The 27986-nt window shown below is 45.2% G+C and overlaps 1 protein-coding gene across 4 annotated transcripts; it reads right to left on the reverse strand.

Annotated features, from left to right (window-relative positions):
* Positions 1-18: 18 nt before the first annotated feature.
* clip2 (CAP-GLY domain containing linker protein 2) lies at positions 19-27986 on the reverse strand. 4 transcript variants are annotated; one of them, XM_068580051.1, is made up of 18 exons: positions 27449-27986; positions 25108-25339; positions 19660-20189; positions 16896-17020; positions 16133-16346; positions 12852-13049; positions 12662-12765; positions 11809-11869; positions 9160-9210; positions 7287-7691; positions 6625-7209; positions 6478-6535; positions 6305-6388; positions 5054-5210; positions 2032-2194; positions 1206-1394; positions 788-847; positions 19-683 (listed from the first exon to the last, which is right to left on the reverse strand). In XM_068580051.1, exons 2-18 carry the CDS (start codon positions 25220-25222, stop codon positions 672-674), a joined length of 3111 nt encoding a protein of 1036 aa, XP_068436152.1. In that variant the 5' UTR covers positions 25223-25339; positions 27449-27986; the 3' UTR covers positions 19-671. The 4 variants fall into 4 exon arrangements, with proteins under 4 accessions (XP_068436152.1, XP_068436150.1, XP_068436151.1 ...); XM_068580049.1 differs by lacking the exon at positions 9160-9210 and adding an exon at positions 10299-10403; XM_068580050.1 differs by lacking the exon at positions 9160-9210 and adding an exon at positions 10299-10403 and having other exon boundaries at positions 25108-25342.

A 27986-nucleotide genomic window follows, 5' to 3' on the forward strand; every position in this document is an offset into this window, starting at 1 on the left:
AGATAGTATCAGTCAGAATCACTTTAAAGGGCCTTTTTAATACTTCCATTAACCCACAATTACTCATCATATTGTACACGAAAGCAGGAGCGTGAACAGACCGACTTCTCTCGCCAGGTATGAAGTAAAGTGACAAACGGGCCAAACTCCCTGAAAAATAATAGTTGAAGTTTTCCTCGAGGAGTCGCTCTGAGTATCGCTGGCCCGAGAGGATCCGAACAAAGCTGAGGAGCAAAGTAAAAGTAATAAATAAAACAAACGAAGCGGCAGAGACCCAGTTTCTTCAGTTCTTCACGTCGCTGTCCGTCAGCCGTTTTCTTTCCGATTCAAAATGAAGGAATTGTCACAGAGTTCCCGGCAACTTTCGGATCGAAATTTGTCTAACTACGGTAAAGCATCAAAAGTCTCAAGAAGTTGTACCCACAATATCTCCTCATGTCCATGTCCCATTTCCTGTGTATATTCTATAGTACTTTAAGCGGAACTTCGTGATTGGCTAATAGGTGCTTTTCTGCAACGACACATATATTCACTCGAGACAAAGAGATTCGTTGTTTTGGTATTAAACTGCAAACGGAAATCTTCTTCAGGCGTCCGTCGAAAAGGATCGGGAGAAACCGTCGGACGAGCTTTTTCTTCAAGACGGTTCAGTCTCATCTCTTCTGCTCATATCAGTGTTGTTCCTGAGAAAACACACACACACATAAATGAAACCTCTCTGCACTGAAAAGCATGAACAATATCACCACAGCCATCATGGTTTTATGAATGAAGACAGAATACCAACATCTCGAGCGTTGCCCGACTCCTGGTGATGGATTCCATTGGCTGAATTCGCACCGTGAATCTGAAAAACACAGTGACGTATCGTCAGCGTATTGTTTGACTCTGTCAAGTGACATTAAAGGACTATTTGAACACTGACTTGAGAAGATTGATGCTATTTTTATGTCTATACAGGGAAACACCTTAAACCTTCGTAGGCAGGGGGAAATTGTGTTTCCAGTCTTCATGCTAAGCTAACGATAGCTAATAATAGTTTGATGCGGTAGCTTGATGTTCACCATAAAACCCCTCATCCTAGTTTATTTGTATATATCTACAAGCATCCTGTTTTGATAAGGCTACTTCTCCCCAAACTGCCTCGCATCATAAATACATTTTTCATACGTTTCGTCATCGATTCTGTGGAAGTGAAGTTTTACCGGGTTTTTGTCTGGATGCCTGCCCATGGCCTGGACCAGCTGGTCCACCTGCTGGTTGTGCTCCATGGCGTTCCTCAGGGCGTCCTCCGTGCCGAGCAGCCGCTGGCGGAGGCGGTTCACCTCCGAGTCCAGGACCGAGGGGTCCAGCATGGAGTAGCGCCGGTGGTCGGGCGACAGGCGCTCCCGGCCCTAAAACACAGAAACGGCAGGAAGACGTCAGCCGACGCCCGCTGTTACACCACCAAGCTACACTAACATCTAAATAAAAAGGATATTATACACTTTTCACATTTTAAAAAGAGCACATTTTCATATTTAAACCTACTAAATGTCCTCTTTAGGATCATCTCAGGTGGAACAGATTATACAGTGAATATTTAAACCATGAATCTCCTTCTAGCTGTCTGTGTAAACACAGACCGGCCAGCACTAAACTACTTATAATAACTGTGATAAATCCCCATTAAAGCTTTAAAGGCAACTGAATGAGTTATTAGGTGCATTATTTAGGGCCTGAATAATTGTATAATTATGTTTCTAGATACATTTTAAAGGAAAAGGTTGACTTTAATTTTGTTAAACACATATCAAAATCCTTTTTCTTTTTCACCCTGCAACAGTTGTCTCATGAGGCCGAGGAGGAGCTTTCTCAATCTGAGAAAATAATCCTGGTGACGTCATCGGCCTGATGACGTCACCAGGATTTCAAATTGTTTAAAATGATAGATGTGGAGTTTTCAAAGACGTCTCAAGCATTGACCCAACATGCGGCGCTGGACTGGATTGGCCCCAGAAGCAGCGTCACCACTAAGAGGTTCCTCCTCACCAGCAGCAGCAGTTTTTCTCGCAGGGTCTGGATGTCGTCCTGAAGTTTCTGCTCCTTCACCTTCCACTCGGCCTTGTGCACTTCCCGGTTCAGGTCCTTCTCCATGTCCCTGGAATGGCGATGGTGTGTCTCCAGGAGCAACACCCTCAGTTCGTTCAGACTCCTGGAAGGACGACAAAGAACAGAAAAACTCAACAAACCGCTGCGTCTGGTGTCGACCCAGAAAAAAAGAGGATACGTTTCTCATTAAAGTGTTTGCCGCAAACTCGTGGGCAATAAGGATCGATAAGGCAGAGCAATTTGGATTATTCCGGTCGTGCATCTGCTCAGATCTCGCACAAAGGTCATCATCATAAAACACCCATGGTGTGAATAATATATTAGCCAGTGTGGCCAGTGGGGATTGTGGAGGCGGCCTCATCTCTGTACGGACTGGCTGGTGGATGGATGCCCTTATTCTCATAGTCGATGTGCACCTTCGGCTGTTTGCCCACATGCTAATACCAGAGAACCACGTTGCTGTGATCAGGGGGTCGACTACTTTAACATTTGTTCACCTCCCAAATAAGAGCATCGAGAATTCCCCCCGGCCTGATTTTCCTCTGTGCGGAAATTTTCCAAGCTGTGATGTTACGAGTGGAAGGTTATTTTTAGTGCAGTGTCCGTTCCGAGCGACCTTATTGCTTTAGCGCTTGTTTTTTTTGCTGCTTACTGCATTGTCAGGGGGGCGTGGCTACTTTTTTTTCTCCGAACGCGAGCTCCTTCGGAGCGGACCGATTGCTGCAGGGAAGTGTGTCAGAGTTTGGTTGTCCGCGAATGAGCTGTGTCTCCAAACTGCACCAAATTCGACAGAGAACTCCACCGAGTCTCCAGCAAAACACCCAGAAAATGTGAAGTAGATCGGATGAACGGCTCTTGAGATATTTGAAGGACACCCAGACAAAGGTTCCTCGCTCTGTAGTCCCTTCGCCGTTTCCCCCCGGACCTCAAGGCACGCTGACCATCACCAAACATCGTCACAGCACCTAATACATTTTGTATTTCCTATCATATTCTTCCGTATTATTGTTTGCTTCTCAAAAACCATGTCTTCTACCACGCTAATTGGCTTCCGTGAATTATCTTTCAAAGATAGAAATGTGTTCAAAGTTGAGTGTCCTGAGGCGATGTACTAGTTTGTTTTCCCTTAAAAGGATGTCACAGACTGAAATAGCAGCAGCAGAGCTAATAACACCTCCATCCACTAGCACTAACTCAAAGGGGCCACGCACTGAATTTTTCAAGCAATGCTATATAATTTTATCGCATCCGACATAATTGCTGCAGCGGTGGGGCATAAAGAAAACATTCTGCTGTAGCCAGAAGCACTTATTTTTAGTGCCTCGTTGCATTTAGTAACATCATAACCATCAATAATGTAAGAAGTGCATCATGTAAGAGAGTCAGTAATGTACAATCTGCAGAGCGTTGACTTCCATGTCTAATAAAGCGCCGCACGTCCGCAGCGATATTGTGACTACTGTCTCTTTACACTCGGCTGGTTGAATCCTGAGATTCACTAAATAAAAGCAGATCGGTCGAGGCTTTGAGAGGCTGGTAAAAGAATTACAGTCAATCTGTAAGAGACGTCTGGCAGACCTCAGTTTGTTTTCAGAAGCTCGAGAGGAAAAGGCCGGCTGAGCGATTCTGTGCGCCATAAAAAGATTCAGCGTTCCTCAACACACAGTGTGCAGAACGACAACAGCAGGAAGTTCTCACGCATCCTGTTGCATTCTGCAGCATGAAGCGTCTGCTTTTCAGCCGGTTCTGACCCACAATCCAGTCATGATCATGACAACAAAAAGACAAAAAAAAGTGAACAGAAAAAGTCATGCCAAAAAAAGTCATAACAAAAAAAAATCCTGACAAAAAAAGTCATGACAAAAAAAAGTTGTGACAAAAAAAGTCAACAAAAAAAAGTCATGACAAAAAAAAGTTGTGACAAAAAAAGTCATGACAAAAAAAAGTTGTGACAAAAAAAGTCATGGCAAAAAAAAATCATGACAAAAAAAAGTTGTGACAAAAAAAAGTTGTGACAAAAAAAAGTTGTGACAAAAAAAGTCACAACAAAAAAAAAGTCATGACAAAAAAAAGTCATGACAAAAAAAAGTTGTGACAAAAAAAGTCATGACAAAAAAAAGTTGTGACAAAAAAAGTTGTGACAAAAAAAAGTTGTGACAAAAAAAGTCATGGCAAAAAAAAATCATGACAAAAAAAAGTTGTGACAAAAAAAAAATCATGACAAAAAAAGTCAGGACAAAAAAAAAATCATGACAAAAAAAGTCATGACAAAAAAAAGTCATGACAAAAAAAAGTCATGACAAAAAAAGTCACAACAAAAAAAAAAGTCATGCCAAAAAAAAGTTGTGACAAAAAAAGTCACAACAAAAAAAAAGTCATGACAAAAAAAAGTTGTGACAAAAAAAAAGTCATAACAAAAAGTCATGACAAAAAAAAAGTCATAACAAAAAGTCATGACAAAAAAAAAGTTGTGACAAAAAAAGTCACAACAAAAAAAAAGTCATGACAAAAAAAATCATGACAAAAAAAAGTCATGACAAAAAAAATCATGGCAAAAAAAAGTCATGACAAAAAATAAATCAGGCCATGAGTGACATACAAACAAACCCTTCTGTATGTATACACACACACACACACACACACACACAGACACACACACACACACACACACACACACACCCGCGCGTATCTTCACACCTATAGAAGCTAAAACTTGAATTCATCGCGTTCACTGACAATAATTATCGATTATGATGTAATTGTGTTTTAAACGATAGATTCTGACACGATGACCAATCACTGCTATCGACCCAGAAGCCTTTGCGGCGCGATATGTTTCTTTATTCTATTAAAATCTGAACTAAAATCGATAAACACAACTCGTTTAAGTTCAGCTTTTAACACAACGTTCCAGATGCAACATGACAACATGAAATAATAACAGCGTTCAGCCGCGTCGCACCTCTCTTTCTTCAGCAGATCCTGGCTGATGTTGACCAGCTGCCCAGATGCATCATGGGACTTCCTGGCCACGGACTCCAGCTCGGCCTCCACGCGCGTCTTCTCCCGGGCCAGCGCCTCGGCCTTCTTCTCCCCCGAGCGGACCTTGGCCTCCAGAGCTGGAGGGAGAGGATGAAGAAGTTCCTCTTCGTCAGTTTTTCATCTCATAACTCATAATAATGGAGAACGCTGATTCATGTGTCTGTTGAACAGCTTGAACTCAGCTCATGAAGCATTAATAACTCTTTACACACTCAGTTAATCAGGTTAGCTTTTATCGGTGCAACGTGGCGGCTCACAGCGAGAAGAGGAGAACCTCGGTTCCTCCTGTTAGTTCTGGTTCTCCGTCTGAACCGAGCAGACGAGGATGACGGAGCAGAACAATGAAACCATCCTTCTCTTTGTGGCTCACACAGGTTTTTTTTTACCCTTTTTGAATTATTCACTATCTTCTTCCTCATACGTGTGTCATTCTGATTCTCAGAGCTCCGTTTGATGTGAAGGAACTGCAGTGTTCTCTCTCCAGAAGCCGGCCGGGCGACGGAGTCCTCAGCGATGATCAAAGGACGCCGAGAACGACCGCGAGCGGAAATAAGTAAAGTGAAGCTCGCAGTTGACGCACAGAGGGAGCGAGAACGACACCAATGAAGGTTAATTATGTAAATATGACGCAGATAACGAGTTCATTTATTGAGAAACATGTCAGATCTTTTCTAGAAACAAACACCCTCGATGGCTGGTGAGGAAACGAAACAATTACCGGCTGCAAGAACGTGTTCGTTACTGTTTTCACCATCCCTTTTAGCACCTGTGAGCGTGTGTGTGTGTGTGTGTGTGTGTGTGTGTTCACACCAAAACACAACGCTTTTTCACTTGATTTTACTCGCTCGACTTGTGGTTTTCTTCTTTGCTTTTTTGCAACCATTTGCGGCAGAAAGTTGGCGCGGCTACGTTAGCTCAAGTTACCAGCACGTAGCCTCACTAGCTAACGTAAACTGACCCGCTTCAAAAATTCATAAAAATGACTTATTTCATGCCAAAACTTTGTCTGATTGAGGCATGCTGGGACTTAAAATGTCCGTCTAGTTCCGCACTTGCCGATCCGATCACCGCCCGCGGTTAGCATCGTGCTAACAGCCAGTCACCAGATAACACGGAGACTAGTCAAACCTAAACACCGTCAGAGTCTCAGTCGGGGAACGTGAGCATTTACCTCCCGTCTGGATCTTCAGCGCTTCAACATGAGACGTGAGGGTGGAGACTTCTTTCTCTCTTTTCAGCAACTTCTCCATTGTTTCTGGAGAAAACCACACAAAGGAAGCCTCACTGTAACGATGCTCATCACCTGGTGTGAAAGTCGAGCGTTGTGACGTGTCATGTCGATACCTTCGATGTTCTGCTTCAGCTTCATCTTCTCCTCTGAGATGTCGTTATCCTCGATCACCTGGAACAGGAAACAGCGTTAAGAGGTCAAATCAAAGCGTCTTCGTCTTTGGGTGTTTATTGATTAGCTTCTTCTCTTTGGCCACGCACATTTGCATCATGGGAAGTGTACCGGTCCGCCTGGATGGCGTGCAGCTGGTTCGCCGTGACCCTCAGCTTCTCCTCCAGCCTCTGGATCTCCTCCCGGCTCTCCGCCTGCGCCTCCTGCAGCGCCTCGTAGTCGGCCATCTTCTTCTCCGCCAGCTCCAGCCGCTCCCTCAGCTGCTCCGTGCTTCTGTCCCGCTCCGCCCGGAGCTTCTCCGCCTCCGCCAGCCTCCGCTCCGCCTTCTGCAGCTTCTCTGCCGCCGCCGCCGCCGCCTCTTCCAGGGCGCGCTTACCGCCGCCGCCGTTGCCATCCCTCCACGCCTGACCGCCCTCGGCCAGCTGCTCCTCGGCCTCGTGCAGGCGGGTGCAGAAGTCCTCGCGCTCCTTGGTCAGGATGGCGGCTTCGATCTTGTGCTTGGCTTTCAGGTTCTCCACCTCCAGCTGGTGCTCCGTCTTCAGGCTCTCCAGCGAGGCCCTGAGCTCCTGGGCGTCCCGCTCGGGGCCCTCCGGGGCGGGCCGCTCGCCGCTCAGCGAGGCCTTCAGTTCCCCCAGAGCGCGCTGGTGGTCCAGCGTGAGCGTGTCGAACTTAACCTGACGAGGGAAGAGTCGATATCAGTGCTGTTGTTTGGGGTTATACATGCGTTATAAACACGTTATAAACGCGTTACCTTCCAGGTGTCCATCATCTCCACGTTCTCCTTGGTGGCCTGCTGCACCTTGGTCTTCATGTCACTGACTTCCTGGCTGCGTTTCTCCAGCAGCGCCTTCAGCGCCTCCATCTCCTGCCGGCCGGCCGCCAGCGCCGCCTCGTGCTTCTCCTTCAGCTCGCTGCTCTCCTTGTGGCGCTCGCGGCCCGCCGATGCCAGCTGCGCCCGCAGGACCAGAGTCTCCGGCTGGGCGTCGGACCCCGGGGTGCCGGCGCCGCCGTCGCGGTCGTTGTGGTCGTCGCCGCCGCCCGGCGAGCTGGTGTCGGAGCCCCTGAGTTTGGACTGGAGGTTCTCCATCTCGGCCCTCCGGAGGCCGAGCTCCTCCTCCAGCTGCACGATGCGACTCTGCTCCTCCACGGTGGTTTGCTGGCGGAGGAAAAGAAACACGACATCCGTCACTGCGGCGGGAACGAGTTCAAGAACGAGTTCAAGAACGCGAGAGGAAGTCAGGCCTCAGGAAAAGGGAACTCGGAGGGAAACCCCCTGCAAGGGCTGAGATGAGAAGAGCATTCCAGTGAATGTAGACAGGAGGAAGAGACATGGAGCACCTGGACAGTGACAAACTGGATCATTTGGGCTCCCTGCTGGATGCAAAATGACACAAAGACTGAGGAACAGACTTTTGTTCATGCAGATCGTTACAGTCAGTGATGAATGCACCAATGATGAGATTTTATGCTAATTTGCTCTTCAACTTTGTTTACTACTTTGTCTCTTTGCATCTGTACATTTCCCCTAAATGCCTCATTTGCACATTTAAACATGTAATTTCAAAGCGTGGGAATCACCAGAGGTCCCACCATAAAATATTGTCCCGATACGATATTATCGCGATACATTGAGTATTGCGATATAATGCGATTTATTACTTTCTTTTAAACCGCAAATTGTCCCCAAAAAAAAAACATCGTCGCCAAAAAAAAAACTTGATAATATTATTCTAGGACCAAAACATTTAGATTTGATTGAATAAAAAATCGATACCTCCGTGTATCGATGAAATATTGCCACGCAAAATATCGCGATACTGTGCTGTATTGATTTTTTCCCCAACCCGTAGTAATTTCACAAAACTAAACTCAAGTATTCCTCCGGGGAAGTTTCATAGTGATGTCTAACTTTTGTCTTTGGCTGTGAATAACTTTGTGAAGTCTGCTCTTGAAAAGGTAAATAAACCTATTATTATTATTGACAATAAGTCCTCTGAATTCATCATCTCATATCTTGCTGTTGCTCACTTGCGTCCCCTTCATTTCTCTCAGGTCAAAACTGTCGTTGCTTGTGATTTTTAGAGGAGTGCCATCAACGTGCTGGCACCACTTTGGGTTTGCGCTTCACACACACAGATGTCAAAACAAACCATTATCCTCATGTTTATGACGCTGCTGTCCTTGTCTCTGTATCATTCTCATCCGGAGGCATTAAAAGGAGCCTGGAGGGGGGTCAACGTGTCACTGTCCAATTATTTGTGCAGCTCACTGTATGTGTGAAGAAGTGGAAGATGAGAGGAGAGCGCAGCCATTCTCTGATCATCTAGAAGCAGCCAAGCAAATATGTACAAGACAACTCCACACAGTGGCTCTGCAAACAAACATCCTGCGCACACTTCAAATAGAGGATTAAGGAGGAGGACCTGCTGCACAGTGCACAGTCTACCAGACCTCAGAGGTGTAGTTGAATCAGACACACAGGAGGGAGGGGGGGATAAAGAGAGTCTATGCAAGATGGACGTCCTTGACGGCGTCTGAAGTCGACGTTGAAGTTGAAGAATTGAGATAGCTCAGCGGCGGATCAAAGCCAAAAAACAAGATCAAATCTTTGGTTTTCTCTTCACCTTGGTTCTCTTACCCAACCTCGAGGACGCTGCGTCATGAGAGCATCCTCCCTGTTGGCAGAAGCAGACCTCACTGCATCAAAAAAGATTATAATAATAATAATAATAATAAATCAGCGTTTTCAGAAGTGTTTTGTTGTCTTTGGGAATCGGGAAAAGGACAAAGTCGTTGGGTTTTGATTTGTGGTCAACGTGACGAGCAGCGCTGCACCTCAAAGCGGTAAAGCACCGGGGTCAAAGGGTGACCCCGCCGGGATTCAACTGGAAGACGTTCATATCGGCCAATGAATCCCGCTAAATATTTACCAAATGTTCATCATGTGGTACTAAAAGCGTAGCAGCTCGGGGAGATTCACCCACTGAAATGGAAGGCTGTTAACAAATGCAGCTGATCCAAAATAAGAAGAAATATCACAGATTTAAAAGAAGATTAGCAGCAGAAGACACGTGAAGCAGCTGACGGACGTATGAGGGGGAAGCGCTGGGTCGACAGCGAGGAGCATGATGACTCATGACTCATGACATGATGACGAAAAGGAGGATGAAGCTTAATTCTGCACAATTTTGCACAATATTCACTTTTCTGGCCAAATATCTGGACCGGCTACCGACGACCTCCGCCAAGGACGGCGATGTTGTCGGTTGTTTGTCGTCTGTATTCTGGAAAAACTACTTGCCTGATTGTTATGGAATTTGGTGGGCAGGTGAAGGATAAGCCAGAGAAGAAGATGTTAAATTTTGGAGTGGATCCAAATCACGCTTTGTTTTTTACTGAAGGAAAACATCCTTGGCGGAGGTCCACGCGCTCAAAGTTCCTTTTTGGTAACAACCAAAACACTTCACACACCAACATATCTGTGCCATGTATTTCAAAAGATAAGGCTGGAAATGACATCATATTTTTAAACAAATCCCAAGATTAAAAAAAGGGCAATGAATTGATCCAAAGCCTTGGATTGAAAATAACCTGCAGCTCTTTTAAACTGAGATTACGGGGAGAGTTAAATGTGTATCGATCTCAAACGATCACTCACACATCTCTGGTTGGATTTGAAATAAATGTGCACACTTCACGACACTATCAACATGGAGGCAAACGGGTGCAGACGGGCGACAGGCAGAGGGCCGGTGCGCTTTACCCTCCTCTTCTCTAAGTCTCTCTGCAGCGCCTCTGCTCTCGACTTTTCGAGGAGCAGGTTCTGCTCGAGCTGACGGATGTGGGCGCGCTCCGACTTCCTCTGAGTCTACAGAGAGAGACAAAGAGAAAGACAGGGAGGACCAAGAGACTGATAGAAAAGGAGGAGGAGGAGGAGGAGGAGAAGAAGAAGAAAAGAGCCATACAGATCCGAGGGGAATGATAGAGATCAGAAAAACGACCGGCGTGTGATTGGAGGGCGGAGTTGATCATGTGACCACGAAAGGTTAAGGCTCTAAGGTTCATTTTAGTTTTTTTGTTTTAAGGGAGGGATGGTTATGACTGAAAGATAAGGTTAGTGATTATTCTCATTAAATCCCATTAAAAAAGACAAAAAATATATAAATACGTCCGACTTACACACATCCAAAGCCTGATAGCTCCTCTTCCTCTGAGCAATAGAGCTCCATTCAATTTAAATTCAGCTGAAAATACTCGTTTTAGCTTTTCAACGTCACCATTTTGTTGTTTTTGCAACCAGAAAGTGGCACAGTCTAGTGGAGCGAGAGTACAATAGTACAGTTAACTCTCATAAAGTCAAACCCCTTTGAAAGGGTTGACGACCTGTCAATCACCTTGTAGCCCCGCCCCTAAATGAGCATACTAAGTTAACATCATGCTGTATAGAACTTGAAACTAGAGATTGAGACATAAACTCATGTTTACAATGTTTACTGAGGGAATAAATAAGTACATTTAAATTGACGGAAGTCTGAGAAAATGTTTTTGTCTTCTCAAAAAAATCCCCAAACGTATCCGTGACCAGTCCAGCCTCCTGTGATTGATAGACTTCCTTGTGTAAAAGTGACTTGTAGAACAAAGGAGGGCCACAGATTGGTCGTATTACAGCTTTTTGTCTGAAAGCACCTGGAACATTCTGCTCCTAAACCGGAGACTGTGCCATCCTGAATCGGTTTCTTGGTGTATATGTTAGGCGGCTAAATGCAGCGAGAGCCAAAAGCAAATTGAAAAGAGAACAAATTGAATTTACCTTCCTCTCGGGGTTCTTTGTCGGGGGCGTACGGGAGCGAGGACAGGTGGCGTACCGCCTCTAATGGATTTCACACTTTTCTGCATGGCTTAAAAATGAGGTGTAAGTCTTCATTGATGTCAGCCGGCTTTTAAATCCTCGCCTGACTCTTGCCCCGACATTATGCGCCGCATTTGCATGAAATACCCGTTTTGCTGGGGCGAGCGGGCGAGAAGCTGTCAATCAAATGTTGAGAGGGGTTCACGCCGTCCTCTTCATTAAAGCTATTTTAAATGTTTGCATGCCGTCTGAATGTTGAGGTGTCGTGCATCCAAGAGACGTTACGGTCTTCTCTGCATGTATAAACCACTTATTAATCTTTCTCGGGGTCCAGGATATTAAAGCATACCCTGGATTTCACCATTCGCAGGTACATTTATTCTAATATTTACACAGTTCACAGGTCGATTCTGCGGATAAATACCTCCAGGTCTCCTTTGGTGATGGATTCCTCCTCGACTCTGAACTGGAGGTCTTCCACTTTCCTGGTAAGAAAAAAGAAAGAAAATGTGTGAGATGAAAACATCAAATCAAATCCTGATTAAATTCTAGATGAAGCCCTTGCGATATAAAGTTGTTCTTGGTAGAACCCCCGAGTGGGATCTCAAAGAAACCCTTGGAATTTCAAAGGGTTCTCATTAAAACCCCTTTGGGTTGGTTCTAGATGAAACCCTTGGAGTACAAAAGGGTTCTCAATAGAACCCTCTCGATGGGTTCCTCTTAGCACCCTTAGAAGGTGGAAAGGTTCTATAGAAATCCTCTACAGTATTTTAGGTGGAACTGAAACACCAAAAAAGGGTTGTACGAAGAACCTCTCAGAAGGTTCTAGGGGGTTCTCCTTTCACGATTGGTTTAAGGTAGAACCCTTTATGTTGGTTCGAGGCAGAATCCTTTGAAAAGGTTCCAGGTGGAACCATTAAAAAGGCTCGACTTGGACACAAAAAGGGTTCTCCTTTCACGATTGGTTCAAGGTAGAACCCTTTATGTTGGTTCGAGGCAGAACCCTCTGGAAAGGTAGGGAACAATAAGGGTTCTACTACGTTGACAAGCCAGAGAACCCTAAATGGTTCTAGCTATAGCGCCTACATTTCTGAGAGTTTACTTTCCCTCCATGTAACAACACGGACGCTGGTTCTCCAAAGACCTTCACGAATGACAACGAGGAAGAAGAGAACATCTAGGATGAAGGGAACCAGCAGACAATTTCATTTATGAAGGTTTGAGAATCTATTTTTTGTAAAAGACTCTTCCAATGCTTTGGGTTCAGCTCCCATCACCTCTTCTCTTCTTCCAGCTGATTGGCCAGCTCCATCTTGTCCTTCTGCGTGCTGGCCAGCAGGACTTTGACCTGCTGGAGGCTGCTCTCGTTCTCCGTGATGTACTGTGGGAGGTAGAAAAGATATTTAATGTTCCGCAGGTCGCTTGGTTTGCGACGGGAACGCGACCGGCGACACCTCGTCTTCGTACCTGCACGTGCTGCACCTTGAGGACGTCCAGGTCCTTCTCCACTTCGCAGATGTGGCTGGTGGCCTTGGCCATCTCGGCCCGCTCCATGTCGCGCTCGGCCAGCAGCTGCTCGATGTGCTGCTGCTTCTCCTTCAGGGCCTCCTGCAGCGCCGTGGTGCCCGAGATCTTACGGGCGTACCGGGACGACGTCTCGGTCAGCTGAGACGAGGAGGGACGCACAACTTTAGAAGGGTCCAGGAAGGGAACCAAAGGTAGATGATGCAAGGGAGCAAAGTTATTCTACGGTAGAACCGCCCTGGGCGGGTTCTAGATGAAACCTTTGGATTATAGAAGGATTGAGAACCTGTTTATATTCCAGAGGTTTCATCTAGAATCCACCAAGGGATCCTAGAAACCTTTGAAATATAAAAGGGTTGTCAGTAGAACGCCCTTGGTGGATTTTAGAGGAAACCCCTGGAATACAAACAGGTTCTTGTTAGATCATCCTTGGTGGGTTCTAGATGAAAACCTTTGGATTATAAACAGGTTCTCATTAGATCGTCCTTGGTGGGTTCTCGGTAAAAACCTTTGGGTGGGTTCTAGATGAAACCTTTGGAATACAAACAGGTTCTCGGTAGAACGTCCTGGGTGGGTTCTAGATGAAACCCCTGTGATATAAACAGGTTCTCATTAGATCGTCCTGGGTGGGTTCTAGATTAAACCTTTGGATTATAAACAGGTTCTCATTAGATCGTCTTTGATCGGTTCTCGATGAAAACCTTTGGACTATAAACAGGTTCTCATTAGATCGTCCTTGGTGGGTTCTCGATGATAACCTTTGGACTATAAACAGGTTCTCATTAGAACGACATCAACCTCTACTTTACTTCATGATCACAGGAAAACATCTCTTCTGGGATCTCGACTCAACAGGATTCTCAGTCAACATTCAAAACCACTTTCATGATCTAAATCTTATATAACGATTCTCTTCAGCCGACTGAACGACTGCTTTCATGTGATTAACAGATTAATTATTCCATGAGCACGAAGAGGCAACGCTTGTTATCTCTGAGAAAACAAGGTTTGCTGTGTGTAAATGAATACAATGTAAAAAGAAACAAGAGATAAAACATAATACCAGCTTTCTGTTGGAGCAGCTTCCCCATGACCAGAGATGCTGGATAAACATTATGTTTTATCTTCAAGGCTGCAAATAATTACTGTTTATGCCGTTGGTCATCCACTCAGGGAAAATATTCCTAACATCAAAAGCTCAGGCGTTAAGTAAAAAGTAAAAGATGCAACATTTCCCTTGAACCACTAGAGGGTGCTCTTTGAGAGGATTCCTGCCTCACCGCTGATACAATGGTCAACTTATTTTTTTTAGTGAACTCTTTTTTTTTAAGTCAACTTTTTTTTTTTTTGGTCATACTTTTTTTTGTCGTACTTTTGTTTGTCATAATTATGATTTTTTTTTTTTTTAAGTCAACATTTTTTTTGTCATACTTTTGTTTGTCATAATTATGATTTTTTTTTTTTTTAAGTCAACATTTTTTTTGTCGTACTTTTGTTTGTCATACTTATGATTTTTTTTAAAGTCAACTTTTTTTTTAAAGTCAACTTTTTTTTTAAAGTCAACTTTTTTTTTTTGGTCATACTTTTTTTTGTCGTACTTTTGTTTGTCATAATTATGATTTTTTTTTTTAAGTCAACTTTTTTTTTTGTCATACTTTTGTTTGTCATAATTATGATTTTTTTTTTTAAAGTCAACTTTTTTTTTGTCATACTTTTTTTCATACTTTTGTTTGTCAGATTTATGATACTTTGTTTTTCATAATTATGATTTTTTTTAGGTGTGTCACAATTATGACTTTTTTTTGTGACGGCAATGGACTTCCATACTCTCTCTCTGGTGAAATATGAGCGGCTGGGACGGGAGCTGGAAGCCCCGCCTTCTCACACAGACAGTGCTGCACGCCTCCATCTGGTGGAGAGAAAGAGGCACTACAACAACGCTCAGCTCGAGCACCAGTAAAGCAGACACCTGAGGACTCCACGCCTCCATCTGGTGGACAACCAGAAGAATTACAACAACAACCTGCGTCCGCGCCGCAGACTGAACAACCTCTGCTGAACGCATCCACATAAAATTTCACTCAAATAGTCCATAATCCAGCTCCTGATGGCCCTCTCAGACATACTGTTATCGACTTTATTGATGTATGATCGGACCAGTGAACAGGAAACAATGTGTGTTAGTAGTGACTGACAGAATCAGCACAGTGGCTACATTTCTCACCAGAGAGGTCATCCAGTGTTTGGGACAACAGGAGAGATTAGCTCTGATAATGGCGCTCTCTAATACTGCAGCAGAGAGAAAGATAATGGAGGACAAAGGTGGGGATGTTTATGGGGAATGCTTCCTCTCTACTCCCAGACGAGGTAGAGATAGACTACCAGAGGATGTCTACAGGTCAACAACCAGCCACAGTGAAAGAGGGATTGAAACCTTTAAGGAACCTTTATAATCTGCATGTTGCCAGACGTAATCCGCTCGCTCTGACCGACAAGAAGCCTACGAAACAACATCATATTCTGCAGTAGACAACAGCGGCCTTGAGCGCCGCGAGCAGGAAGTAAACCTTCAGCGTAATCTTTGTTTGTAGTTCAACTGTGTGTGTGTGTGTGTGTGTGTGTGTGTGTGTAGTGAGGCAGTGTCGCAGTAATCCCTTATTTAGTGAAGTAGGACTAGGACAAACCTCTTTGGACAAGTCATGCATTCAGTCACAAGGTGCTTGTGACCTCCTGTGTGTGTGTGTGTGTGTGTGTGTGTGTGTGTGTGTGTGTGTGTGTGTGTGTGTGTGTGTGTGTGTGTCTGTGTTCTCTACTGTACATGAGGACAAGTACATGCACCAGGAGACCGGCGGGAGCGTTCAACGTCTTCTGAGCTAATGTTGCTAATGAGCTAATGTAGCTAATGAGCTACTTTAGTCACTCCAGAGGGGAAATGTAGAAGAAGAATGTTTGTGTGTGTGTGTGTGTGTGTGTGTGTGTGTGTGTGTGTGTGTGTGTGCTCTACTGTACATGAGGACAAGTACAGCGAGAGCTTTCAACATTTTCTGAGCTAATGTAGCTAATGAGCTAATGTAGCTAATGAGCTCCTTCAGTCACTCCAGAGGGGAAATGTAGAATGTGTACATACATGTACACATATATACACACACATACACATATGTATGTGTACTCAGGAGTACTTGTGCGTGTAAACCAGTGAAACAGTGACGCCGCCGTGGTCTTACCAGGCCGGTGCGGCTGGGCCGGCCGCCCACGGAGGACGCCACGGAGCTGACGGAGCTGATGGAGGAGCTGCTGGGGCTGTGGGCCAGCGAGGACACGCCCATCGCCATGCGCTTGCTCTTCTTGGCTTTGGCCGGGCTGGTGGACGGGAAGCCGATCCGGATCACCTTGTGGATCGGAGCGAACAGCCCGAACTTATGGAGACACTGGAAGTACCTGAAGGAGAGAGAGATGAGCAGGGAGGCGCCTCACGGACACGACCGGGTCACCGCACGCCGACCAATGGGTGTCCGGGACTTATAACCACATGTTCATGACTTATAACCACATGTTCATGACTTATAACCAAATGTTCATGACTTATAACCAAATGTTCATGACTTATAACCACATTTTAATGACTTTTAACCACATTTACAAGACTTATAACCACATGTTCATGACTTATAACCTAATGTTTAAGACTTTTCACCAAATTTTTAAGACTTTTTACCAAATTTTTATGACTTAACCAATTCCCATGACTTTTAACCAAATTTCCATCATTTTAATCAAATTTCCATGACTTTAAACTAAATGTTCATGAGCAAACATGGTGTGAAATGTGTGTGTAAACAGTAAAAAGTGATAAAATGTAGTATTTAAACTAACAATGAGGATTCAAAGCATACAGTAAACCTTAAATGACTCAAATATTGTGTGTGTGTGTGTGTGTGTGTGTGTGTGTGTGTGTGTGTGTGTGTGTGTGTGTGTGTGTGTGTGTACCTTGTTCCAGCCACAGCGCCGTCGTTCTTCCCGAGCGGCTCGTCCAGCTCCACTCCGCACCATTCACCTTTAGCGAAGTCCGTCTCCCCCATGTAGCGGATGACTCCCATCTTAGAGCCGCCCACCTGGAGGGAGAGAGAGAGAGAGAGAGAGAGAGAGAGAGAGAGAGAGAGAGAGAGAGAGAGAGAGAGAGAGAGAGAGAGAGAGAGAGAGAGAGAGATAGTGTTCACACCTCAAAGCTTCCACTCGTCTACACATGAACAGACTTGTTAGAACGACTCAAATGTTCTATTTGTGCAAAAAAACTCATATTTGGCACAAAAAGTATTGTTGCTTCAATTCACCTGTTTTTGTGTCTTTTTAAAGAACTAAAGTTCTGCATCCTCCTGTGTCACCTCCGTAACATTCAGTCTTTCATCCTTTGTGATGAAGTCGTTCGGGCTCCGTGTTACTGCAGCCGTGTTGTATTTGTGTTGTATTTGTGTTGTATTTGTGTTGTATTTGTGTTATATTTGTGTTCGGGGAACAGTTTCCTCGTCCGGCGGCTTTCACACCTTCTAAATAAACGCCAGCAGAAGCCAGAATGGCGAGCAGCTCCAGTGAGGCGGCGTGCGACGGCGTCTGATACAAACCGACAGCAGCATCCTCTCCGTCAAAGTCTTCCTCGCCCTGCTCTCAGCGATCTGTGCATGGCTGATATTTACACAAACAGCAGCGAGCGATGAAGCTCGGTTCATGATGCCTCGTCTGCAGGAACGCGTCGTGAGAACATGAAGCGTGTTGACATGAACGAGTGTCTCTGTCGTCCAGAACCAGACAACACTGAGACTCTGACACGAGGTCGAGGACACAGAGTACTGTGTTTGGATGACGCTTTACATGTTGATACTACTCTGTTTTGGGGGTTTATATGTATGAAGACAGCAGCTGTAAGACAAAAGCTCCAGATAGTATACTTAATACTAGCTGATGCATGAGACTGAATGCAGTAGAACAGCCTAGTATCGAGTATTCAGACGTAGTAAATATTTATTTTATCAGCATAAATGATGCAGCAGACTGAAGAAATGCAGACAGTCCAAGTTAAAAACCTTCTGTTATCATATTTGTCATTTTATTTCAAGATTTCAATGTAAATGGACTGAATTCTGAGGGAAATTAATCAATTAAAAGTAATATCGATGCATCAGCGTGAGTCTGCTGCAGCGATGAGCTCCCTGACTGATGAAGGACTTCATCACATGGACGCTGCAGCGCCCTGAAGACGATATCGACTTCCAGTAAATCAGCTGCTAGTTTGCAGCTTCGCCCACAACGGACACGCCCAGTGATGTCAGAGGAGCAGGAGGAGGTCCGGCCCTCTGCGTGCATCCCATAATAGTTACTGAGCAGTTCCTCTAATGGTACTGGAGGCCAATACCTGGAAAACAGTTTCAGTTTGTCTTTGTTAGAAAACTGTGTTTGACTCTAAATGACCATCATTTACTAAATGACCACCAGGGGTCGACTCCTGTGGTTGTATAGAAGTCTATGCTTCATGTGTTAAAGCTGCATTCTCTCTCCTGACCACCAGGGGGCGACTCCTCTGGTTGTATAGAAGTCTATGCTTCATGTGTTAAAGCTGCATTCTCTCTTCTGACCACCAGGGGTCGACTCCTCTGGTTGTATAGAAGTCTATGCTTCATGTGTTAAAGCTGCATTCTCTCTCCTGACCACCAGGGGGCGACTCCTCTGGTTGTATAGAAGTCTCTGCTTCATGTGTTAAAGCTGCATTCTCTCTCTATTGTGATATTATTATTAGGATACAAACGAGGACGAGGAAAACTAGGACGAAGAGGACGAGGAAAACGATGAGGAGGAAGAGGAGGAGGAGGAGGAGGAGGGGTGTGACCAACTGGATCCATCCTTGGCAGCGAGATGGATTACACAGCAGAGGCCTCTCTGATGAATGACCAGCAGCTCCTCTCTAAGTGCTGAGAGTAATCCGGAGTGATTGACAGCGTGGAGCAGGAGGCTGAGCAGCGGTGAGGTCGCTGCCGCCCGGCAGCCGTCAGGTGACGGACAGCAGCGTGACCAATGAGAGAAACTGGAGGTTTTCTCTGATCGCCACCAATATGTTGAACATTGTGTTGGGACACGCTGGATTTTGGATGAAGGCTGAACTCCTTGATGAAGAAGCAGAAGCTTCCTGTGAGGATCCACCAGCATCACGTTGCACATGAAGCATCCATCTTCTCTGAGAGCTGCAGCTGCTCCTCAGCTTCTATGAACTACGGCTCAAATATTTACATCACAGTAATCTTTACTATGGACCCGTCTTTTTTTGGGGGGGACAATATATATATATATATATATATATATATATATATATATATATATATATATATATATATGCATAACTCTTATGTCTGTCTGCTTAATATGGTTAGCTTAGCATAAATATTTACTAAATATTTTTATTATTATTTAGAAAAAAAAATTCTACATTTTTTCTCCTAAATAAAAAATAAATAAACTATATTTAAAAAATCTTTAATTTTTATTTTTTTTTAAAAACCTACATTTTGTCTCCTAAATAAAACAACTAAATAAATAATATATATTTAACAAATCTTAAAAAAAAATAAAAAAATAAAAAAAAACCCTACATTTTGTCTCCTAAATAAAAAAACAACAACTAAATAAATAAAATATATTTACTAAATAAATAAACTAATTAAAAAAAGATAACAGCCCGTTTGTCCTCCGTCACAAAGCGACTCACCAGGACTCGGTCCCCGACCCTCAGGTCTTTGTCTCCTCCCTTCTTCACCGAGCCCTTCACCGAGCCGCTGTCCGACATGTTGGAGCCGGACTCGTAGCCGGTCTTCACCGCGCTGTTGAGCAGGCACTCCCTCAGCGGCGCCACCACCCTCTGGCCAGGGGGGGCGCCGCCGCCGCCGCCGCCGCCGCCGCCGCCGCCGCCCTGCTGAGTCTGACTCTGAGCCGAGGGCGAGTCGGCCGAGACGCCGTCGCCGCCCTCGCCCGCCGGCTGCCGGGTGAGCTTGGAGGGCCTGGTGAAGATGCCCTGCAGCGGCTGGCACTCAAAGTAGTGCACGCCGCCCACCGAGCCGTCGTTCTTGCCGACGAGGTCGTTCAGGATGACGCCGGCCCACTGGCCCGGGGCGAACTGCGTCTCCCCGAGGTAGGCGATGGCGCCCTGCTTCACGCCGTTGACCCAGACCTGCTCGCCCACCGTGTAGTCGCCCAGGACGTCGTCGCCCTCCTCGGAGACTTTGGTTGGTGTCGGAGCGTCTGGAGGAGAACGAAGAGGAAACGTTTGATTTTACAGGATGTCGAGCAGGAAAAACAAAAAGCAGACGCGGCGTTCATACACATTCTGACCGAAGGACTTCCTGTTTACAAATCCACATGACTTTTATCCACATTTTCAGGATTTTTAACATAATTCACATACATTTTCAATGTACTTTCAATGACTTTCCATGACTTTTAAGCAAATTTACATGCATTTTATCCAAATTTCAAGAATATTTTATGCAATTTCCAGGACTTTATAAAAAATTCCATAATTTTCACAAAATGTCCGTGACTTTTTTATGACTTTCCATGATTTTAAACCAAATGTCCATGAGCAATGGGTTTACATGACTTTAAACCACATTTTAATGACTTTCAACCAAATTTCCATCATTTTAATCATATTTCCATGACGTTAAACCAAATGTTCATGAGCAAACATTGTGTGAAATGTGTGTGTGAACAGTAAAAAGTGATAAAATGTAGTATTTAAACTAACAATGAGGATTCAAAGCATACAGTAAACCTTAAATGACTCAAATGAATGAGAGACAATAGTTTGATTAAAAGAATAAACATTTATATAGATGCCTGCATGTATGCTGCTGATATTTTGAGCCTCTTTCTTTTAAAAGCAGATTCATTATTTCATGAACACATGAATATAACACGTTTACAGGACTTTTACACAACTTCGGAGATTTTATTTTTTAAAATTCAAGGACTTTTCCAGGCCTGGAAATACCCATTCCAGGTTTTCCATGGCCGTCAGAACCCCGAGGCGGCAGAGAATCAAACTCCTTCACGTTGGGGTTCTGGCTGCTCGCTGGAGGCCGGCGGGTGAACACTGTCTGCATTGTGAGCTCGTCCTCATTCGCAGTCCAGCGGCGCTGCTATTCATCCTGTTGGACCGCCGCGCCGGACAGAGAAGAAGGAGAAGAAGAAGAGGAAGAAGAAGAAGAAGAAGAAGAAGAAGAAGAGGAAGAAGAAGAAGAAGAAGAAGAAGAAGAAGAGACGCCTGCGTGGCAGCTTCCAGCACAACACTGTGCAGTTTCTGCAGGATGAAGCGTTGATCTACTTCATTAGCGCGCGACGCTGCCAGCGGGAGGCTGTGATTGGTTATCTGGTTATCTGTGGGGCAGGACGCCCCGAGAGAGAGAGAGAGAGAGAGAGAGAGAGAGAGAGAGAGAGAGAGAGAGAGAGAGAGAGAGGTGGGGGGGGGCTCTGAGGGCCTCAGCGTCTCGGCTTCCAGCCTCCATCGCTCCCATCTGCTGCGCATGCTAACGGGCATGCTAACGGGCATGCTAACGGGCATGCTAACGGGTACGGCTTCAGAGGAGCTGCTTTGAAACGTGAGGAGTTTTCAGAGACGTGGGCGAAGCCGCCGTGTTTATTTTTGGGGAAACCGTTGCTGACAGAGTTGCCCGCACAACGGCAATATGTTGCAGGCTCGTAGGAGAGACACGAGAGGCAACTGCAGGATAGTTTACTCTTCATCTTGAACGAGATGCAGCTCGAACCGGGAGAACAGAAACACTCCATGCAGAAGCAGGACCGAGGAGACATTTTCATTTTCGATCGTCACATTTATCAAAGATGTGGACGGTGATCCTCCTCCGTGATGGTGAATGTGTCTGAGTGGATGTGAGCTGCCGCCCTGCGTTTGACCCACATCTGCAGCTGCAAGCACAGCTGGACCCTGAAGACCGCTTCCTGTTGAAGCTCCAGATTACTATGAAGAACACCGTGAACACCAGAGTATAACTAACAAAGTAAAAGACAAAGTTTATGAGTATTCACACTTCAAAACGCCAGCGTGGGCTAATGAACTGCACTCCCACCACCAGGGAAGAACATTTCCTCCACAAACAGAATTACAACTAAATATCCTGAAAGCGCTGAAGAGCAGAATCTACATTAATACTTTATTACTTTTATGTTATTCTCATTACCTCATTGATTCTTGAGCTGCCGCCATAAATTAGCTCAGAGGACGGACGGCACGAGAAACACAACTTCCATTGGTCAACGGGTCAGAAACGAGGCCTCTGATTGGTCGATTCAGGATTAGTGTGGAACGAGGCCTGTGATTGGTCGACAGACAAACTTACTGTTTTAAACATGTTTTTTTACATTAATATATTTAAGTGACTGTTTCTGAATACAGATGTATCGCAAATGTACAAATTCAGTTTTTAATCATTTAGTTCGTCGACCAATTATGTTTAAAAAAAATAATGAAGATAAAAAAAAACAAATAATAAATGCACGGTCAGCGTCTGCTGGACGTGTGTTCAGCTGCACCGTGAGGGCAGAAGACACGCACACGCGTGTGGGTTCCATGTAGAGAGGATCACATCATGTGACCCCTCGGCTCGCTCAGGATTTTGGGTTGCCTCGGCAACGGGAGAGCGAGGGCAGAAAGGATCCTGGGCGGACCGGAGGACTGGAACAGCCTCACTGTCAGTATTGTGCTCGGCCGCCTGAATCCCACTATTCATCCGCTCTGCACAATGAAGCCTCCACAGCCCCCCCCCCTCCCCCAATTACCCCCCCTACACCCCCCCCCCCCCTCTCTGGCCTCTTTAGCTCCATTTATGATCACTTTCCACGACGTTCTTTTTGGTTTTAAAATGTTTTTTATCAAAGCGCGACGTCGTGTCGAGTCTCAGCAGCTGTGAGGAGAACAGATGCTCGAGGTCGAAGGTTTTGGGACTTTTTGAGCCGTTTGTTGCGTTCAGATGGACGACAATCAAACAATCAAATGTCACGTTGAAGACACAACAACAACAACAACAACAACAACAACAACAACAACAACACACCTCTGAGATGTTTCCTATGAGCACAAACAAGTTTAGTTCTCTTGAAAACACCGAGTTAGTTCTTTAGGTCCAACTTTCTGTATTTACAGTCTTTTCATTTGGTTTTTAGGCTGCATTCTCTCTCGTGACCACCAGGGGGCGACTCCTCTGGTTGTATAGAAGTCTACGCTTCATGTGTTAAAGCTGCATTCTCTCTCGTGACCACCAGGGGGCGACTCCTCTGGTTGTATAGAAGTTTATAGAAAATGACTACTTCAATGACTACGTGGGTCATTGTGGGTGTTAATAAGTTAATGATGAGTTTACAGCTTGTTGCACTCACATACAACATTTATAAGTGCAAATGACAATGAAAACAAGTGGTGTTTTACATAAAGTGGTGTTTTGATAACATAAAGTGATGTTTTGATAACATAAAGTGATGTTTTGATAACATAAAGTGCTGTGTTGCATCCTGTATGCGCTGTGAACAAACAGCTGCATGTTTCCTAAACGCCTACGACTGCGACCGAGTGGTTTCTGTGCAGCGACTCGCCGCCGGCTCGCAGCAGACGTGGCATCAGCCGCTCTGCTGCGAGCTCATCAAAGGAAGCGGCTCTCTGGCAGCGGCTTCCTCTGGAGGCCGGAGCGCTCATTGAGATGCAGCAAAGTAAAGTCTGCCAACTTCCCACATGGTGGCCTCTCGTCCACGAGCTCCTCCTGGATGTAAACCAACAAGTGTGGAGGGCCAAAGCGACTCGTACTGACCCCGCCCACCAGGGGCGTCCCACCAATGTCTGATTACCGTTTTATAGACAACTTTCAGAAATCAAGAGGGACATCTTTGAAAATAATGAACAGGGTTCAAACACATTCTGACCAATGAATTATGACTTTTAACTAGATTTACATGACTTACACTTACATGGTTGTATAGAAGTCTCTGCTTCATGTGTTAAAGCTGCATTCTCTCTCCTGACCACCAGGGGGCGACTCCTCTGGTTGTATAGAAGTCTCTGCTTCATGTGTTAAAGCTGCATTCTCTCTCCTGACCACCAGGGGGAGACTCCTCTGGTTGTATAGAAGTCTATGCTTCATGTGTTAGAGCTGCATTCTCTCTCCTGACCACCAGGGGGCGACTCCTCTGGTTGTATAGAAGTCTATGCTTCAGCTGCTCTGTTTCTTACTTTTCTTTCTCCCCCTTAAAGGTTTCTTCAGACTGCTTCCTGTCCAGATGTGAGGCTCAGAGGACGTTGCATGTGAACAGAATGTAAAGTCCTCTGAGGCCAGTTTGTGATTTTGAGCAACACAAAAACACAAAAAAAATGAACTGGACCAAAAATCGTGACGGCATTGAACAATCGATTAATTGTGCAGCTCGACCACAAAGTATGAAATGAATGTTGCTGACGGGAAATCATTTTTCTCTCTGGCTGAACATCCATATAAATAAATAAACGTTGTGCTTAATGTGACATCTCCTCCAGCTGATAAGAGGAAAAGAGTTCAAAATAAATACACCGGAAGATGAAGTTAAAGAAAACATCTCCCAGCCTGTGTGTGTGTGTGTGTGTGTGTGTGTGTGTGTGTGTGTGTGTGTGTGTGTGTAATAGAATGCAGCTGTGCTCTACTGAGTCATTAACACTAATAAATGGTCTGAGACACTTCCGGTGATGAGAGCAAATAGCTGGAAGCTGAACATTCCTCGTTTTTATTTACTCCATAAGGGGACGCAGCTGAGGAAGTGACTTACTGTGTTTAGGAAAGGACTTACTGTCTTTAGGAAGTTAATTACTGTCTTTAGGAAAGGACTTACTGTCTTTAGGAAGTGACTTAGTGTCTGTAGGAAGTGACTTACTGTCTTTAAAGTGACTTACGGAGCTGGAGGAAGTGACTTACTGTCTTTAGGAAGTGACTTAGTGTCAATAGGAAGTGACTTAGTGTCTATTGGAAGTGACTTACTGTCTTAAGGAAGTGACTTACTGTCTTAAGGAAGTGACTTACTGTCTTTAGGAAGTGACTTACTGTCTTTAAAGTGACTTACGGAGCTGGAGGAAGTGACTTAGTGTCTATAGGAAGTGACTTACTGTCCACAGGAAGTGACTTACTGTCTTTCGGGGGCACGGGGCTGGACGAGCCCCCCCCTGACGTCCTCCCCACTGGGCCGGGGTGCTTAGGCCCTCGGCCCGGGATCTTCAGCCCGGTGGACTTGAGCATGTTCATTCTGCGGAGGCGGCGAGGCGGCTCGGGGTCCTGAGCGCTCCTCTTCTTCCTCGGGGACGAAGGCTGGCGGACGAGGCTCTAGATGAAGGAGCGATGGCCGCCGCTCTCCATGCTGATCTGCTGGGAGGAGAAACGCCATAAACACAGGACTCACCCACATGGTGACCAACGGACCTCCAGGACTTTACACCGGATGTCCATGAGCAAACATTGTGTGGAGTCTGTGTGCAAACTGTAAAAAGTGATCAAATGTATTATTTAAACTAACATTAGTTTTTCAAGGACTGTTCCAGACCTGGAAATAACCATTTTATTTAAATGCCGTGACTCTTCCAGGTTTTCCATGAGCGTATGAACCCTGTTAACACACAGGAGCCGGTGTGTGGCCCCTGTACAGCGGGGTGAAGGGGTGAAGGGGTGAATGGGTGAAGGGGTGAAGGGGTGAATTGGTGAAGGGGTGAAGGGGTGAATGGGTGAATTGGTGAAGGGGTGAATGGTGGGGGGGGTGAAGGGGTAAATGGGTAAATGGGTGAAGGGGTGAAGGGTCGGGCCGGCCGGAGCGGACCGGCTGCTTCTCACAGCGCGTGAGAGGAAACAACAACAAACATTCTCAAAAATGTTTGTGCTATTTGTTTGTGTTTGTAACCTCGTCGTGAGTTGATGACGTCGTGCGTACGTTAGTGGCCCAACACGAGGGTCTGAGACCCGCTGAGGAGTCACTACATGAGTCATAATGGACAAGATGAGAGTACAAGACAGAAGAAATACACATTCGTCGTTCCATTACACATGTTGGGAACCAGCAACTGAGAACAACCCTCCATCCTTTAATCTGGAGTCTTCTTTCCCAATTTACTTTAAAACATAACAATAAAAACATCAATAATCAAATAAGAAGTGTGACGTAACAAAGACAAATAATGTCTTTTCCTCAGACTTTTATTCTAATGTTTTCCTTATTTGGTTCTTCTTCCTGCTGCTGTCTGCTTATGAAACCATCTTCAAAGTAAACAATCTCAGTTTTGTTTAAACTCGTTACTCGTGGTCATAAATCATGACACGAGGACACAAAAATAAAATAAAAACGTTTGGAACCGCCAACGTAGACGCACCCTTAAAATCCCTTATATATTTATGTGTTTACACTGTGTAGCTGTTATTAATGTCTGCTTATGGTCTTCATTCCTCCTTTACTCGACAATATCGCGAGAATAACACAAATATTCATCTTGGGATTTGTTTACATTTAGAAGTGTGACAAATAATGTCCATTTTATCACTTTTATTGTGTTATTTTCCATTTTTTCTTGTGAAATATTTGGTTCTTCTTCCTTTTCCCGGCTGGTTATGAACCAATCTTCAAAGTAAACAATCTCAGTTTTGGTTGAACTCGTTCCTCGTGGTCATAAAACAAAACATGACACGAGGCCACAAAAATAACGAAAAACGTTAGAAGAATCCTAAAAATCCTTTTTACAACACGCAGAAAAACACAAATATCCACCTTGTGACTTGTTTACATTCAGCAGAGGGACACACTGCGCCATGTTGTGCTCAGACAACAATAACACACACACCACACACACACCAGCTCCAGGTGTGTTCAACACCTGGCAATGCAACTGTAAAACATGTCAAAGTAACGCAGCTCCTCCAGCGGCACCGTGACGTCATGCATCCTGGTACATCCAGCGTTTCTCACAACGACCCCGAGATGTCCATCAACACGATAACAGGATGATAAACAGATGATATAATAACATATAGATACTATGCCAGTGGAGCGTGGCCTACACAAGGCCCTTCAGAAGACTTCACGCTGTGATGAACAAACAACACACATCGAGTGTGAAACTATCCTGACTTCACGGTTCCCATGTTTACCCTTCGTGTTGGTAATGAGAGATAAAATGAGTCAATGCTTTTAAACCTGGAGCTGTGTGAGGCCCTGCAGGGATGAGGTTTTCACACCAGCTCCCCTTCACATGGGCCCGCATGCATTTTGTCCTCCACACCTCGGCCCGAGTGGAATCCGGATGAGGAGGATGACAATGCAACCTCACCACACAAACATGCAACACAACGCCAGTTTCATCCATTGTTGTAGCTACTGCGGCAACGTGGCTGCAGACCGCCTCCCCCCCAGACTGCCCCCGCGCGCCAGCGTCTCAGTAATAATAATGATAATAATAATAAAAATGCACATTAATGGAGAGAAACGCTCACCTTTCTGTGCGGAAATCAGAGCGTCCTAGTGGACAACTTTCCGCGCTCTCGCCGGGAGAAAAGGGGGATTAGTGGTTGCCACTCCCTGGGATGCAAATATGGATGCTGAGCAGGAGAAGACAACGTGAAAGGGAGAGTCCGCGTGGATCAGCTGGGTGATGGGCAGCACACCGGGACGTCAGGAGCGCTGGAGCCGCCGGTGCATTGTCTTCTTTTCCTCCTCCAGGAAAGCGCAGATGTATCGCTGGATTTTTCTGTGTGTGTGTTTTTATTTGTAGCCGATTGCACACGGGTCCCACGACGGAAACGCAGCATCAGCAACACACACACACACACACGCGCGCGCACGTAATACGAAATAACTTTTGACTCTGATTAAACTCAAGTCTGGACTCCTTGGAAGCGCCTTTCTCCCTTTTTTCCGGCTTCTTCTCACGCCTGTCGCTGTTCCCACAGTATGGATTTGTTGGGTTTGGCTCAGCCTCCCTTCTCTGACTCAACCCACCGGCTAGACTGAACAAAGGGGGCTGGGATTGAA

This window comes from Clinocottus analis, unplaced genomic scaffold (assembly GCF_023055335.1).
Source record: "Clinocottus analis isolate CAN_PGR_092001 unplaced genomic scaffold, fCliAna1.0.p SCAF_17, whole genome shotgun sequence".
NCBI classification, from domain to species: Eukaryota; Metazoa; Chordata; class Actinopteri; order Perciformes; family Cottidae; genus Clinocottus; species Clinocottus analis.

Coding starts and splice junctions, on each gene's coding strand:
- clip2 (XM_068580049.1), bottom strand. CDS start 25,222: ATGAACATGCTCAAGTCCACCGGGCTGAAGATCCCGGGCCGAGGGCCT. Junction 10,404..11,808: donor TCACCAAAGGAGACCTGGAG/GTATTTATCCGC, acceptor CTCTCTCTGTAG/ACTCAGAGGAAGTCGGAGCG. Junction 5,211..6,304: donor GCTGAAGATCCAGACGGGAG/GTAAATGCTCAC, acceptor CTCTCCCTCCAG/CTCTGGAGGCCAAGGTCCGC.